General features: G+C 43.1%; 2 protein-coding genes across 4 annotated transcripts in view; one reads left to right on the top strand and one right to left on the bottom strand.

Moving 5' to 3' along the window:
* The window catches only part of NEMF (nuclear export mediator factor), a 76,388-nt gene extending 70,172 nt beyond the window's left edge, over positions 1-6,216 (bottom strand). For all 3 annotated transcript variants that reach the window (XM_077126818.1, XM_077126817.1, XM_077126819.1), the window contains exons 1-4: positions 5,568-6,216; positions 5,043-5,218; positions 4,191-4,259; positions 3,945-4,047 (exon numbers count right to left, since the gene is read on the bottom strand). In XM_077126818.1, the coding sequence (XP_076982933.1) occupies positions 3,945-4,047; positions 4,191-4,259; positions 5,043-5,101 (231 nt within the window). In that variant the 5' untranslated portion in view covers positions 5,102-5,218; positions 5,568-6,216. The remainder of the gene's footprint in view (positions 1-3,944; positions 4,048-4,190; positions 4,260-5,042; positions 5,219-5,567) is intronic.
* Positions 6,217-7,160: 944 nt separating this feature from the next.
* The window catches only part of LOC143655572 (uncharacterized), a 29,849-nt gene continuing 19,717 nt past the window's right edge, over positions 7,161-17,292 (top strand). The window contains exon 1 of the mRNA XM_077126822.1: positions 7,161-7,449. The gene's annotated coding sequence lies outside the window, so the exon portion shown is untranslated. The remainder of the gene's footprint in view (positions 7,450-17,292) is intronic.

The following is a 17,292-nucleotide window of genomic DNA, read 5'->3' as shown; positions in this document are numbered from 1 at the left end:
TAACTGATTTTTGCTTCTGCCAGTTCCAATCTGCTACCGAACCCCTATAAAAATTTCTACTGTTATTGTAGTCTTCAGCTATTTGGTTCATTGCCATAATTTCCACCACTCTTTGTGTTTCTCTATGATTTTCCTGATTTTCTTTATTTCTTTGTTCATGTTTTCCTTAAGATCTTTGGGCATATGTAAGATCAATTTTTTAGTCTTTGGTATGTCCCAGACCTGGTCCTCCTCATCGATGGTTTCTAATGCTTTAATTTTCTCCTTTGCCTGGGCTATCAGTTCCTGTTTCTTTGTACGCTTTGTAATCTTTTGTTGAAACCTGGATATTTTAATATTTTAGTGTGTTATCACTGGGATTTAGATTCTTAGGTGTCTGTCCCTTAACAGCTTTCCTTCAACACCAAAAACTAACGTATATAAAAAAGGAAAATACTTTTTCCAGTTTTTGCAAATTGACCTGTGGGAGTGTCCACCTTCAGAGCTTATCCATATAATGTGTTAGTTAGAGGCCAAAGTGCAGGGGCCACTCTGATCCTTTCCGTACGTACATCTTGTCTGAGGCATACATCCTGCGCTGGTATAGATGTGTGGTACTATGAATTTCCCTGTTTACTTGGTTCTGAATGTCTCTTCTTCCCTAGGTAACAGTTGCCTCATGGTCCCAGGCACTGCACCATTTATGTCCTACAGCCAGCAATCCCTTGCTGCAGGGAATACCACTTGACCCCTCACCACAGTGGTTCTGCTGGAGAGCTCTGTGAAGTGCCCTTTAACATAGGGCAAGTCCTTGCCGGTGAGTTCCTCAGGCCACAACCAGACAGAGGGAGCCAGTTACACAGGCCTCTAGTATGTGCACAGGGGTCACTCTGCTCCTCTAGAACCAGGACCAGGGATCTGCACCAGGGACTGATGGCCCCACACCAGCTGACAGAAAGTGAGACAGGGGCCAAAGCACCCTCGGAGCCCACCAATTGTAAGGAGCCTTTTCTTATTCAACATTTGCCCCTACTACAGTCCTTCAACCATTTCTGGAACCTTGAGAAAGCTGTTTCTGCCAGTTCTTTCAGGCGTTCAAAGCATCTGTGGAGGTATGAAGCCCTAAAGCATCTCACCTCAAACTTTTTTTTTTAAAGTCTCTTTCTACTCTGACATTTTAAGTATCCCCAATTTTCTTTCATATGTTTTGCTCATGTTCAAAATTAATTAGCGGTTTTCAGTAACCTGCCATTCAAATACAAACTCTGGACCATGAACTTATAATATTCTGTAAATTAGTTACCTAACTTACTCACATCCAATTACCTCCATTCTCATTAACTTTATCAAATAAAGCTATGCCATTAACTTTATTAATATAATCACAATAGAATCTTCTTGATACTACCTCCAAGCTTTGGATCAACCTATTTCATTTCAAAACGCAAAAACCCCCATTCTCTAGCAAATCCCATTTTTTCTCACTCTCCATAAGGTTCTTGTCCTTATTAGCAATGAAAATAAAACAAATATGTCAAACCCAAACACAAACTATTTGGCAATTATTATTTTAATTATTGCTCTAGAGTAAATGCACCAACCTTTATTACATATATTTATATATAACAGGGACAAGAAACAAGAACACTCTGTAGCCCTAAAAGTACTGTTTCTAATTTTTTAATATGAAAGGCTCCTTGGTCAACACCAGTAAGAAAGACTGCTTTATTGTCAAGACTTAAACTCCACAAAGACACCACCTTTAAATAAAACAAACAAGAAATATATATTCATTCTTGAAATTAATGCCAACCCTTCCATAACTAGGGAAGAGTTCTTCTCCAGACCTTACAATTTGAATTGACTAAAATTTTCATTCTATATACTCACGTATTCAGGGAGCACATAAGGATTTTTTTGACTTCCAAGAATAAACCATCTCCCCATCTTATTTCAATAGTTCTTATATAAGAGTAACTATCCTGATTTTGTTTTAAACAACGACCTACACATACAGCTATCTATAAATGCTCAGGGTAAAATCACAATCAATCCTTTCAGAGCTCTCCCTCTCCCTTCCCATATTTTTATTCAAGAAAAACAAAGTTGAAACGAGAATAAAAGACATTCTTGGAAAAAACAGTGGTCTATACCATGCAAAATAGAAGAATGGTAGAAAAGGAATGATTAGTTATCATGAACAGATGGACATATAGTACACAGGCGAAGCTTATTTTATTTATTTCTCTAAAGACAGCTTGGTGAAAACAACCTTCTATTCAGTATAAAAGCTATAGGTGGCACCCTCAAATCTGAGAACTCAAGAGCAATCACTGTGATTTACCCCTGCTGGACATGACTCTGCCTACAACAGACAACAATAATAGACTTTGTTTTAAGTAACTTATGAAGTGCTTAACATCTGAAAAATGTCTGTTCCATCGAAGGAAATCTTTCTAAACATTTAGAATGACATGAATGCCTAACTCAAATAATTCAGAAGATTTTTTTTTTTAATTAGACTTCTATTGGTGCAGCCTGATTCAGGGATATTAGACAATCCCAATATCGAGTCCAAATAGACAGATGCAGACAGGTAGGCACATAGATAGTTTCTTGGCCTGTCATTGCATCTATAAAACTTCAATAATTTATGTTCTTTTCATATTGTTCTTGAACAATTTAAATGAAATATACATTTCTTGCCTAAATGTAGTATTTTTATTAAGAACAATCCCCTCCCAAAAAACATTTTTGATTACTATTAAGTGAATCAAACTCCTAGGAATTTAATAGTTTTGTGACAGCCCTTGTGATTTTCAAAACATTTACGTAATCTATATTCCAAAAATAGATTTTAAGTTGCTGGGGCAAGGCTCTTCTCTCTAAAGGCCTTATGATATATCACAATGCCTGTAACAAACTGATTTCTAAAGGAAAGTAAGGGAGGACAGGACAGGAAAAAGGAAATTGACACGTATGGAGTCTTATGTGTTAGGTATTGTGCTAGGTGTTTTCTGTGCTATTTTGATTAATTCTCACCAATAACACTATATGGGAGGTATTACCCACATTTTATATCTAAAGAAAAACAAGGTTTCAAAAGTTTAAGCAACTTGTTCCAGGTTTTAAAATAATTTAGTTGTAAAGCCTTAACTCGAAGTCAGGTATCTTGAACTCTAGAATCTGTCCTCACTACTGTATGACCTTTCAGTCTATATACCTAGTCAATACAAGCATGGGTAACATGCCCACAAGTGTAGGATCTCAGTTCTAGCAGTAAAAACAAAAGCAAAAAGAGAAATACAAAGTAAAAAAGAGATACTAGCTTGGTAACATATTAATGTCATTGAGTATTCCAAGAAAGTACAGATTGGTAAAGGTATACTGTTCACAAAAGTGAGTAGTGGGGCAGTACAACCGTGACTCTGGGGCAGAGTGCTCACCTGCCATGTCAGAGACCCGGGTTTGATTCCCGGAGCCTGCCCATGCAAAAAAAAAGTGAGTAGGGGAAAACAGGGCTGGTGTTTAAAAAAAAAAAAAAAAAAAAAGGAGGGGGTAGATCACCAAGATACAGAAAACGGATTTTAAAAAATAGGAAACTATAAGAGATAAGATAACTGATGAAAATGATGCTGTGAAAATATTAATGTTGATCTAATACAGCATTGTCGTGATGGAGAGAAGTGGATTACAGTTAAGGGACAATAAGGCCCAAAGTGAAAAAACACTAGAATTAGAAGGGTGACCGTGGGAACAAAAAGATCTGGAGAACAATAGGGTACAAAGGGAGAAGTCAATTAAGTATTTTCTTCATCCCATTATCCATTAACTACTCCCTCTACCTTTATTTTGTCCCTACTTTATTCATAACAACAAAGAAAACCAAAAAGTTTAAAAACTCAAATATTAGTAACAAATTTCAGGGCCTTAAAATTTAGCTTCAAGAGTAATTTAAAATTTACCTTCATGGCAAAACTAGATGGCATCATATTCTTAGGCCACTCAAATTCTGTTGTATGAATTCGTATGCCAGATTCAAGTAAAAGTGTAGCTTTAAAGTCTGGTCTGTACAAGAAAAAAAGTTAATTATTTTCTTTACGATATTTGCCAAAGCATATAAGTGAAAAACACTAAAGTGCAGGTAAAAAAAAGATTAAGAATTTCATACTTAATTACCAAAGATAAAACAAGACTATAAGTGCTCTTACTTTTGAAGACGAATAAGATATGTCTTATTATCCACATCATAAACGTTGTTTACTCTCATTCCTAGCAAGCTGCAAAAGGAAAGTAAACATGTAATAGAACATACAAGCATTTGAAACACAAACACACTACACAGAATTGAACGAACGCGCAGCCCGCGAGCAGAACCTGCTACCGAGGAGCGCTCGGGAGAGGATAAGGAGTCAGCCCGGGAGCCCAGGCAGGCGGCCAGCAGACACGACGTGCGGACAAAAGCGGCCCGTCAGCCCTAGGAATACTACACAAGGTCTTGCACCTTTAAAGTGACCCAGTATTTTCAGAGTATCATACCGAAACCTAGTGCAATTGAGTTATATATTTTAAATAAGATAACGGAGCCCCACGGAGATGAAATGAGCAAGGTCACACCGCTGAATAACAGAAACCACCCCAGAATCCAGGTTCCCGTCCAGCTAAAAGGCCGAGCCTTCCCCTCTTGGGGTGAGGAGGGGACAGAGGAAACCGGTCTCCAAACTGGAAACTTCTGGGGCAAACGTGGCATTTCCTAGCGCCGCCCGTTGTCACTAAGCGTGTGCGGCCACAGGACTCCAGGAGGTCTGTCGGGCCCGAGCCACCCGAGCCCGGCGACCACGCTCGGAACACGGGACTCGCGAGGCTAGCTCGGCCCGGGGACGCCCAGCGGTGCGGGGGTCGCGAGGGTGGCGGCCGCAACGCCGCGCGCTCGCCCACAGACCCCGCCGGGCCCACAGACGGGCACTGAGAGGTGAACGGGAAACAGGCCGGGCTTTCACCGTGGGGCCCGGCCTCTGCACGCTGCACGCCCCGCACTAGCCTGGTCACCTGTCCGACCTCACCTGGCATTCAGCTCGGCGAGGACCGCGCGGAGGTCAATGGTGCTGAAGCGGGTCTTCATGGCGAGCTGCAGGGGTCTCGGCCGCACTGCCCCGCTGACCGCCCGCCGCGACGCCGCTCCTCCGCCGCGCACGCGCAAGGGGCGGAGATCTACGGCAGCCTACAGGATCCAATATTCCTTAAAACGAAAATATTTGCGTCATCCTGCCAAGGAGTTCTTTGTCACACTGCCGAGCCGTTTCGCTTTTCGTTACATCAGAACCACTCGAAATGAATCCAAACTGTTGCCCCACAGACTCATTCAGTCCTTGAACGCTCACGGGCAATCTTGCTCGGTTGTGTTTTGGACTCGAACCCGCCGCCCTTCCTCACAGCGACCCCTCGCGGTGACCACGGTCCTGGCCGACAGCACGCGGAGGAGTTCCCGGCGCGGCCAGCAGGGGTCGGTGTAGCGCAGAGACACGCCCCCTTCCACTCGGCTACCCGCACCGAGTGTGCAGGAACCTGAGACAATGCGCTATGAGTACCTCGGCCATCAAGGCGAACTCTCGAAAAGAGTTGCTTTGTTGATGAATCCTGCTCTCCAAAGGAGCATTTTGCGGAGCATTGTAGAATTCTCCTTCAAGCTCGGTGTTGGTGTCCCCGAGGTTTTGCATCGTTCCTGGTACACAGTCCGTGCTATATGAATGCTCAGTAACCTTGGAATATATGTGTTTCGCTAGATTAGAGAGAAAGAAGATAGAAGTAAGAATAAAACACGATTTCCCACCATGAGGGGTTCACTGTACATTGGGGAAAACAGCCCCGTACGAAAGTAAAGGGACTGCAGGTAAAGATGGGTGGGGAGAAGAAAATACTTGTGAGAGCTCAAAAGAGACGGGGTCTCGCTATGTTGCCCAGGCTGGAGTGCAGTGGCTATTCACAGGCGCGGTCCCACTACTGATCAGCACGGGAGTTTTGACCTGCTCCGTTTCCGACCTGGGCCGGTTCACCCCTCCTTAGGCAACCTGGTGGTCCCCCGCTCCCGGGAGGTCACCATATTGATGCCGAACTTAGTGCGGACACCCGATCGGCATAGCGCACTGCAGCCCAGAACTCCTGGGCTCAAGCGATCCTCCTGCCTCAGCCTCCCGAGTAGCTGGGACTACAGGCGCGCGCCACCGCGCCCGGCGTTCGGAGGCGGCGCGGGGAGGCGCCTAGGCCCGCGGGGCCGGTCGAGGCGGGGCGGGACCGGCGGGGGCGGGGCTGGACCGGTGGGGGCGCCGGTTGGGGTCGGTTGGGGTCGGTCGGGACCGGTGGGGGGGGCCGGTCGGGCGGGGCGGGGGCCGGTTGGGGTCGGTCGGGACCGGTGGGGGGGGGCCGGTCGGGGCCGATCGCGGTTGGTCGGGGCGGGGCGGGGGCCGGTCGGGGTCGCCCCGGGTCGGGGCCGGCCGGGAAGCGCCTCGGGCCTCGCGTGCTGACGCGCAGTCCCTTCCCGGGGGTGTATGCAGAAAGCCTGCGGCTGCCGTTTCAAAAAAATCCCTCAAGTGTAGAGGCAGAGGGAGCTGAAGCCTAAACCGTGCAGCTTTACTCGCCGCGTGGCACGGCAAACCACACAGGACGGCTTTAAAAGAAGAAAAGAGACAAACCGAGCGGGGGCGCGGTTAGAAGAGCCGGGGGCGGGGTTAGAAGAGCCGGGGGCGGGTTAGAAGAGTCCGGGGGCGGGGTTAGACGAGCCGGGGGCGGGTTAGAAAAGCCGGGGGCGGGGTTAGAAGAGCCGGGGGCGGGTTAGAAGAGCCGGGGCGGGGTTAGAAGAGCCGGGGGCGGGGTTAGACGAGCCGGGGGCGGGGTTAGACGAGCCGGGGGCGGGTTAGAAGAGCCGGGGGCGGGGTTAGAAGAGCCGGGGGCGGGTTAGAAGAGCCGGGGGCGGGGTTAGAAGAGCCGGGGACGGGTTAGACGAGCCGGGGGCGGGTTAGACGAGCCGGGGGCGGGTTAGAAGAGCCGGGGGCGGGGTTAGAAGAGCCGGGGGCGGGTTAGAAGAGCCGGGGGCGGGGCTAGAAGAGCCGGGGACGGGTTAGACGAGCCGGGGGCGGATTAGACGAGCCGGGGGCGGGTTAGAAGAGCCGGGGGCGGGTTAGAAGAGCCGGGGGCGGGGTTAGAAGAGCCGGGGGCGCGGTTAGAAGAGCCGGGGGCGGGTTAGAAGAGCCCGGGGTGGGGGGGGCGCGGACACGCTGTGGGCGCGAGAGGCCCAGCTTCCTGGATCCTAGATGCCGGGCTCTGGCGTGGCCCGCGAGGAGCGCCTACCTGGTTTGCCTAGAAGCTGCCCACGTAAAGCCGCGCGTGGACATCGAGCCTCTCCCCAAAGTCCCGCTTAGCTCTGTCGGTCAAGAAAAACGAACATCCAAAGGGAAAGGCAGGTGGCCGGGGCAGGTGGGCGCCTGTCCCGAGCTGCGGCCGTAACCTGACGTGCGCGGGCGCCGAGCCCAGGGTCCAGCGGGCGCGTTTTCGTTGGCTCGGTGGGAGCGCCGCACGGACCCAGCCCCCCGGGTGGGCTTTCTCCCCACGCAGCTCGTCTTCATCGGCGCGGCGGGCGACTCTGCCACGGCGCCCGAGACAGCTGTGTAAATGAAGACCGTTACCCTTTGGGGCACGGCGTGGTTTAAAAACCTTTTTACCCCAGAAGGTCATGTGCTTAAGTCTGAGTCGCTCCTGTTGCTGTAAACCTGGCGTCCACGGGGTCTTTGGATTAAGTTACTGCTGTTAAGGCAGGGGCCAGGGTGGGTGGCATTCTTTTTACTGGAGTCCTCTATAAACAGGATGAACATTAAGAGAGAAAGCCATGGAAGCGAGAAGGTGAAATCAACAAAACATGGAAGAGAAAGGAGAGACCAGCACACGCCATGTTCCTAGAATTGCTGGCAGCCAGTCTTCCGGGATAAAGTGACACCTGATGATGCTTCCATTTGGACATTTTTCTCAAAACTACCTTCTTGCAAGCTGATAAATTTCCACTGTTAAAGTCCAACCCATTTTATGGTATCAGCTTTCAGCAGCCTAAGAAATTAAGACAGGCTGTGAGATTCAACCTTTATACTTTTGACTCTTGGTTAAACAAAATCCTTTCTTGGCTTCATGTCTTATGGTCAGTATTTAGCTGATTCTAAAAATGTGTTTTATCCAGTATTCAAGAGCAAAATGCATTGTTTGACCATGGACACATAGTTTCCTCTATTCTTTAGTACACACTTTGTGTTTGTGGTTTTTTGTTTGTTTGGCATGGGCAGGCTCTAGGAATCGAAACCAGGTCTCTGGCATGGCAGGCGAGAATTCTGCCACTGAGCCACCATAGCACTGTCCTGTATGTGTGTTTAATTCCATTCTATAGCTTTGGCTCATTAACCATTTTTTTTCTGTGAAATTCCATCTTTATTGGCATTGTTGTGTTAAGACACTCAAAGTATGTTCATACCACACACTTGAGTGGCCTCATTCCCCCGCTGCTGCCATACTTGGCCACTACACCTGTCTATGCCCATGTGATCAGTTTATGGTCCAGATGAGCTTCAGGAAGTGAAAGACAAAAACTGTCTCACTTGTCCCTCCCACCTGGTTGTGGCAAGTCTATTCTATGGGACACCTCTCTCCACTTTTATGTGGCCACACTCATCATGCTCCACTGAACAAGACAAAGTGCTGGCATGCCTCTTGTAAACCTATGTATCTCCCACCTGAGAAATAAGGAGGTAATGAAGACTACGAGAATACTTTTAGAATAATAGTGTCTACAAATGTGATCTTAGGACCACCTATTAATTTAGATCGTGCAACATAAAAATGCCTTGTCTCGTCTATTGTCTGAAAAGATGTGAACTCTGAGAAATGTTTACTAAATAAATGCATTGATTAATGTCAAAAAAATAAGATAAAAGACAATTGTCAAGAAGATGAAAAGGTAACCAATTCAATGAAAGAGGATATTTGGTAACCATATATCTGATAAGCGTTTGAAATCAAGTATCTATAAAGAAATCATACAACTCAAAATAAAAGGGCAAATTACCCAATTACAAAATGCGTAAAAGATATGAATAGGCTTTTCTCCAAAGAGGAAATACAAACGGGTAAAAAAAAAAAAAGCACATGAAAAGATGTTAATTTTCATTAGCTATTAGGGAAATGCTAATCAAAACCATAATGAGATATCATGTCACACCTGTAAGAATGGTCCCTATTATACAAACAGGAGGCTACAAGTGTTGGAGAGTGTTCTAGTTTGCTGGCTGCTGGAATGCAATATACCAGAAACAGAATGGCTTTTAAAAAGGGAAATTTAATAAGTTGCTAGTTTACAGTTCCATGGGAAAATGTCCCAACTAAAACAGGTCTATAGAAATGTCCAAGCTAAGGCATCCAGGGAAAGGTACCTCAGTTCAAGAAGGCAGATGAAGTTCAGAGTTTCTCAAGTGGAAGTGTGCACGGTGAGCACAGTCACAGTTTCCCTCTCATCTGGAAAGGCACATGGTGAACACGGTCAGGGTTATCTCTCATCTGGAAGGACACATGATGAACACGGTATCATTTGCTAGCTTCTTCTCTCCTGGCTTCCTGTTTCACGACACTCCCCAGGAGGCGTTTTCCTTCTTCATCTCCAAAGCACTGGCTGATGGACTCTCTGTTTGTGGTGCTGCAGTATTCTCTGCTCTCTCTCAATCTCCTATTCTCCGAAGTGTTTCTTCTTTTATAGGACTCCAGAAACTTCTCAAGACCCACCCAAATGGGTGGAGACATGTCCTCACCTAATCCAGTTTAACAACCACTCTTGATTAAATCACATCTGCAAGGAGATGATCTAATTACAGATTCAAACATACAGTGTTGAATAGGGATTATTCTGCCATTATGAAATGGAATTTTGATTAAAACATGGCTTTTCTAGGGTCCATACATCCTTTCAAACCAGCGCAGAGAGGATGTGGAGAAATAAGAACACTTATTCACTGCTGGGGGGAGTGTAAAATGGTACAGCCAACTGAGAAAGACAGTTTGTCGGTTCCTCTGAAAATTAAATGTCGAGTTGAACTGTCACCCGGCATTTTAGTTTGTATGCTGCCGGAATGCAACAGAATAGAAATGGGACAGCTTTTAAAAGGGAAATTTAATAAGTTACAAGTTTACAGTTCTAAACCTATGCAAATGTTCAGACTAAGGTATCCAGGGAAAGATACCTTAATTCAAGAAAGCCCCATGGGTCTGGAGCCCCTCTGTCAGCTAGGAAGGCACCTGGCTGGCATCTACTGGTCCTTTGCTCCTGAAATCCTCTGTTCCTGTGGGGGCTCCTCACTCTGCTTCTCCAGGGCTGGCCTTCACCTCTTGGCTTCCCTTGGCACTCTTTAACTTCTCATGGGAAGGCAAACAGAAACATCTGCTGGGCTCCAAGCATCTCCAAACATCATGTGTCTCTGTTCTCTGAAGCAACTGTTCTCCAAGTGTCTATATTTGCTCTCTCTCAGCACTGCCTGCTCCAGAATGTTTCCTCTTTTAAAAAACTCCAGTAAACTAATCAAGACCCACCTGGAATGTGTGGAGTCACATCTCCACCTAATCAAAAGGTCACACCCGGGTGGGCCACAGTGCCTCAGCAGGCAGAGTTCTTGCCTGCCATGCCAGAGACCTGGGTTCGATTTCCAGTGCCTGCCCACACAAAAAAAAAAACAAACAAAAAAAACAGGAGAAGAAAAAGAAAAGGTCACACCCACAGCTGGGCATGCCACATATCTAGAGAGACAATCTCATCAAAAGTTTCTACCTACAACGCTGAATCAGAATTAAAAGAAACGCTGCCCCCACAAGATTGAATCAGGATTAAAATATAGTTTCGGGGTACATAATACTGTCAAGCTGGCATGCCCAATAACTCTGCTACTTGGTTAATACCCAGCTCTGAGAGCAGGAGCACAAACAGGCATTGCACACCAGTGTTTATAACGGCATTGTTCACAACTGCCAATGGAGGAAACAGTTCAAATGTCCATCAACAGATGAGTGGATAAACAAAACGTGGTCTATAATGATGGAATGTTATGTAGCACTGAAAAGAAATGAGGTCCTGAAGCATGCAACAACATGGATGAATCTTGAAGACATAATGCAGAGTGAAATAAGTCAAACACAAAAAGAGTGTTCACTATTATGAACTAACTAGAATACGTAAGCTCAGCCTTAAAATGTAGAATATAGGATACCTAGAAATAGACAGAAGCTGGAGAAGGGGGCATGGTAACCTAGTATGTTCAGAATATGAAACGAAGTTGAGCTTAAAATGTTTGGAAGTAGATATGGGGTGAGGCTGGCGCGTTACTGGGAATATAAGAAATAGTGCTGGCTGTGTTGTAGGTGAATTTGGTTGAAACAATCTCCATCTGAGATTCTACAGCCCCCAAATGTGTTCCTAGGCCAGATAAGTCCTGAAACCCAGAGGGGCCAGCCTGTCCAGAACATCAACTAGTCCCATTCCCCCATCCCACGTTATCAACAGCCTCTTCCAACATGAAAAGTTAGAATGGGCGTAGCCCAAATACCCTTAAAGCTTGGGAGAAACATTAAGCAGAAGAAGGAGTTATAACAGAGAAGATAGGATTTAACAAATGGGTATGATTGCTGAAACATTATATTGATATTTCTTTTAGTCTCCAAGTCTTATCATCTACAAGGAAAAACCTAAAATTGTGGAACTGTAACCCATACCAAACTCTGAAATCTGTTCTGTAACTACTTGTTGCAATGTACTTTTGAAATTTACTGTTCTTTTGTATATATATTATATTTCACATTGAAAAAAGCTGAAAAAAAAAAGAAAAAGTCAATCTCTATGAATTTACCCATTCTGGATATTTCATACAGATGAAGTCACACATGATGTGGCTTTTTGGATCTGGCTTCCTTCCCATTAGCATAGTGTTTCCAAGCTTCATTCGCATTGTAGCATGCATTAGTACTGCATTACTTTTTTATGAATGAATCCTACTACATTGTATGGGTGCACTGCATTTGCTTGGCCATCCATCAGTCGATGGGCGTTTGAGTTGTTTCCACATCTTGGCCATTGTGAATAGTGATGCTGTGAGCACGCACGTGCAAGTTTTTCTTTGAATAGTTGTTTTCAGTTCTTTTGGGTGTCCCTGGGAGTGTAATTCCTGAACCATATGTGTTCAGGGTTCTCTCGGGAAATAAAAATCATAAATATTATGAGATTTTATAAAATTGTCTTGTGCAACTGTGTAGATGCACAAGTCCAAACTCCACAGGGCAAGTTGCAAGCCGGAAACTCTGATGAAGGTTTGCCATGAATTCCCCAGGAGAAGCTGGCTGGCTGATGTAGAGATGAAAACTCTCTCTTCTGACTGCTAAAGTCATCACTTCTTCTTTTAAAGCCTTCACCTGATAGGATGAGATGCCACTCACTGCTGAAGGCAATCATATTCTCAGTTGACTGTGATGTAATCATACATGGAATCAACTTACTGATTATCCAGGTTCACAAAATGTCTTCACAATAACAGTTTGGCCAGCATTTGCTTGACCAAACTGGGCATCATTACCCAGCCAAGTTGACACCTGAAGCTAACCATCACACTATATTAACTCTATGCTTAACCATTTGAGGAACTATCTTACTGTTTTCCAACGCAACTGCACTATTTTAAATTCCTGCCAGTGTTATGTAGTGGGTTCCAATTTCTCTACATCTTGACAACACTTATTTTTGCTTTTTAAAAATTATTATTATAGCCATCCTAGTAAGTGTAAAGTAGTTTGTTATTGTGCTTATGATTTGCATTTCCCTAATGACTAATAGTGTTGAGCAACTTTTCATATGCTTATTGGCCATTTGTGTATCTTCTTGGAGAAATGTGTGTTCCAGTCTTTGCCCATTTTTGGAATTGGGTTGTTTGTCTTTTTATTGTTGAGTTGGTAAGAGTTCTTTATATATTCTGGATACTAGACCCTTATCAGATACATGATTTGCAAATATTTCTTCCATTCTGTGGGTTGTCTTTTCACTTTCTTGATACTGTACTGGATTTAAATTGTATCCCCAACAAAAAGCATGTTTATGCCCCAATCCAGTCCTGTGGGTGTGAACCCATCTTTAAACAGGACTTTGGAAATGTTATTAGTTAAGTTGATGAATGAGGGTAGGCCTTAATCCAATAAGGCTGAAATCCTTATAAGCAAAATGAATTGGACATAGAAGGAGGAGCCACAGGTAGTGGTCAATGAAAGTCAATGGACTATGGAAGAGAAAGAAGATGCCTCCATGTGCATCGCCACGTGGCAGAGAAGCTGAGTACTAAGGATCCCTGGCAGCCATGTCCAGAGTGCGTGGTCTTCAGGGAGAACAGAGCCCCCTGCTAACCACTCAGTTGTGGACTTCTAGCCTCAAAACTGTGAGCCAATAAATCCCCACTGTTTAAGCCAACCCATTGTATGGTACTTGTTTTAGCAGCTGGGCGACTAAAACACCATGTGACAGAAAAGCCAACAGAGCCCAAAGATTGCTGGCCTACCAGAAGATAACAACCCTGGGAGGAAGCAAACCTTCCAGCCTCTGAAAACATGAGTGATCAATTCCTGTTGTTAAGCCAACACATGGCATGGTACTTGTTTTAGCAGCCAGGAAACTAAGACCCTGTCCTTTGATGTGTGAAACATTTTAATTTTGATGAAGTCCAGTTTATACATTTATTTTTTCTTTATTTATTGTTTCTTTATTGCTTGTGCTTTTGGTGTCAAATTTAAGAAACCATTGTCAAATCCAAGGTCATGAAGATTAGCCTCTATGTTTTCTTCTAAGGTTTTTATAGTTTTGGATTCATTTTTAGTTCATCTTTTATGTGGTGTGAAGTAAGGATCCAACTTCATCTTTTTGTATGTGTATATCCAGTTGTCTCAGCATCATTTGTTAAAGAGACTATTCTTTCCCCCATTGAATGGTTGTGGAATGCTTATTGAAAATGATTGAACATAAATGTGAGAAGTTATATCTTGACTCTCAATTTTATTCCACTGATCTATGTATCTATTCTTACAGTGATACCACAATTGTTGTTTTTTTTAATCACAGTGATAACACAGTTGTTGTTTTTTTAATCACAGTAGCTTTGTAGGAAGTTTTGAAATTGAGAAGAGTGAGAACTCCAGCTTTGTGGGTTTTTTTTTCAACATTGTTTTAGCTATTCAAGGTTCCTTGAAATTTCATATGCATTTGAAGATTGACCTTTGTATTGCTGAAAAAAAAAAAGGCATGGAGATTTTGATACAGACTGCATTGAGACTGTAGATCACTGTGGGAAGTTTGCCATCTTAACAAGATTAAGTCTTCCAATCCATGAACATGCAATGTCTTATCATTTTTTTGTTCCTTAATTTTTTTCAGCATTTCTTTGTAGTTATCAGCATACAAATCATATATCTCCTTGGATAACTTTATTCCTTTTGTTGCTATTGTAAATGGAATTGTACTCAATTTTATTTTCAAATTGTTCATTGCTAGTGTATAGAAGTACAACTTTTGTCTGTTAATATTATATCTGCAATTTAACTAAATTCACGTATTAGTTCTAATAGGTATTTTTGTGAATTCTTTAGGGTTTCTACGTATAATAGCTTACTGGCTGCAAATTAAAAAAAAAATTTCTTCTTCCTCTCTTCTTCCTGGCTACCTTTTATTTCTTTTTCTTGCCTAATTGCTCCAGGTCTAGAACCCCCAGAAAGTGTTAAATAGCAGTGCAAAAGCAAGAATCCTTGCCCTCTTCCTGATCTTAGGAAGAAAGCTTTCAGTCTTTCATCTTAAGTATGACGTTAGCTGTGGGTTTTTCATAAATGCCTTTTATCCTATTGAGGAGATTCCCTTATTTTCATAGTTTGTTGAGTGCTTATGTCATAAAAGGCTGCTGGATTTTGTTAAATGATTTTTCTGCATCAACTGAGATTTTTCTGTCATTCTATTAAATGTAGTGTAGTACATTATTTGATTTTTATGTGCTGAAACACACCAACATTCCTGGGATAAATACCACTTTGTCATGGTATATAATCCTTTTAATATGCTGTGAGATTTAGCTTGCAAATATTTTGTTGAGGATTTGTATTCATAAGGAATATTTATCTGCAGTTTTCATTTCTTGAGTTATCTTTGACTGGCTTTGGTATCGGGGTACTGTTGGCCTCATAAAATGAGTTAGGAAGTGTTCTCCTTTTTATTTTACTTTGGAAGAGTTTAAGAAGGATTGGTGTTAATTATTTTTAAAATGCTTGGTAGAATTTACCAGTGAAGCCTCCTGGGCTTTTCTTTGTTGGGAGCTCTTTAACTACAGATTACAGTTCTCTCTACTTGTTATAAGTCTGTTCAAATTTTCTCCTTCTTTCTAAGTCAGTTTTGGTAGTTTATGTGTTTCTAGAAATTTGCTCATTTCATATAGGTTATCTAATTTTTTCACGTAGTTGTGTTCATAGTATTCTCTTGTAATTCTTTTTTTTCTTCTAAGATCAGTAGTGTCTGAACTTTCATTTCTTATTTTAATAATTGAATTCTCTCTCCTCTCTCTCTCTCTTTCTCTCTCTCTCTCTCTCCCTCTCTCTCCTCTCCCGCCCTCTCTCCCTTCTCTCTTATTCTTTCTTTCAGTCAGTCTGGCTAAACTTTTACCCATTTTTTTTTTTTTATCTTTCAAAGCATCAACATTTGGTTTAATTGGTTATCTCTTTTGTTTTTCTATTCTCTATTTCATTTATCTCTGCTCAACTATTTTATTATTTCTTTCCATGCACTTGCTTTGGTTTTAGTTTGGTCTACTTTTTTTAGTACCCTCACCTAGTTCCTCCAAGAAGAGAGGTTATTTTTAGGGCTCTTCCTAAATGTTTGTGTAACCTGTTTACAGCTATAAATTTCCCTCTGTACACTACTTTTGTTGCATCTCATAGATTTCATAATGTTGTGTTTTCATTTGTTTCAAGGTATTTTTTTAATATAATTGAAATTTCTTCTATTGGTTGTTTAAAAATGTGATATTTATGGTTCCAGAATGGGATTGTGAGCTTGTAATTCTGTATGGCTTAATGTAATGCGTGGATACATCCCAAAGTATGTCGAGCAGATAATTTAAAAGTATTGGCAATTGGATAGATGGAAATACTAGTAGTCAAAGAGAGGGAGGGATAGGGGGGATAGTGTGAGTTTTTCGTTTTTCTTTTTATTTCTTTTTCTGGGGTGATGCAAATGTTCTGAAAAATGATCATAGTGATGAATACACAGCTATATGATGATATTGTGAGCCATTGATTGTAAACCATGTATGGAATGTTTGTATGTTAAGATCTATCAATAATAATAATAATAATAATAAAGTATTGGCAAAGTCCCCTGAGGGATGGGAGAAAAATATGGAACTATTAAACTTTACCAGCAGGGAACCCCCTGATACTCTCTCAAACATTAGGGACACCCAATCAATAGGCCAAGCCCTTGATCTGGAGGCTTGCTCTTGTGAAGTTTATTTATGTAGCAGAGAAGCTTAGCCTACCTATAGTTATGCCTAAGAGTTACTTCTGGAGGACCTCTGTTGTTTCTCAGATGTGGCCTCTCTCTCTCTAAGCCCAACTCTGAAAGTGAAATCATTGCCCGCCCCGCTGTGTGGGACATGACGTCCACATGGGAAAGTCTCCGTGGCGATGTGGGACACAACTCCCAGGGATGAGTTTGGCTCCAGTGCCTTGGGATTGACAATGGCTTCCTGACCAAAACAGAGTAAAAGAATTGTAACAAATAAGGTAGCCGTGGCTGAGAGAGCTCAACTAGAGTGGAGAGGATATTCTGGAGGCTACTCTTATGCAGGCTTCAACTAGATATTGCTATTTACCATACGGGCCATACCCCAACCCAAACCATTCCTGCAAACCCTAGGACTCTAGAACACCTAGGGTTCTATCTGAAATTCTAAAAAGGGTCAATGCAGTATAATCACTTTGCGGAAACCTACAACCTCCAGATGGTTCCTAGGCCAGGGGGTCAGCCTCTCCAGAACGTCAACTCGTTCCATACCCCTGTCCATAGTATCAACAGCCCCTTCCAACATGAAAAAGTTAGAATAGGCATAGCCCAAATACCCCTAAAAACTGGGAGAAAAAATCAAAGGAGAAGATGAAGTTATAACAGAGAAGATGGGATTATTTTTTCTGAGCATGAGTGCTGAATCATTATACTGATATTTCTTTTAG

The sequence above is a fragment of the Tamandua tetradactyla genome, chromosome 14 (assembly GCF_023851605.1).
Source record: "Tamandua tetradactyla isolate mTamTet1 chromosome 14, mTamTet1.pri, whole genome shotgun sequence".
In the NCBI taxonomy this organism is placed as follows: Eukaryota; Metazoa; Chordata; class Mammalia; order Pilosa; family Myrmecophagidae; genus Tamandua; species Tamandua tetradactyla.
Note: the sequence above shows the minus strand (reverse complement) of the source record. Positions and strands in the feature narration are given on the sequence as shown.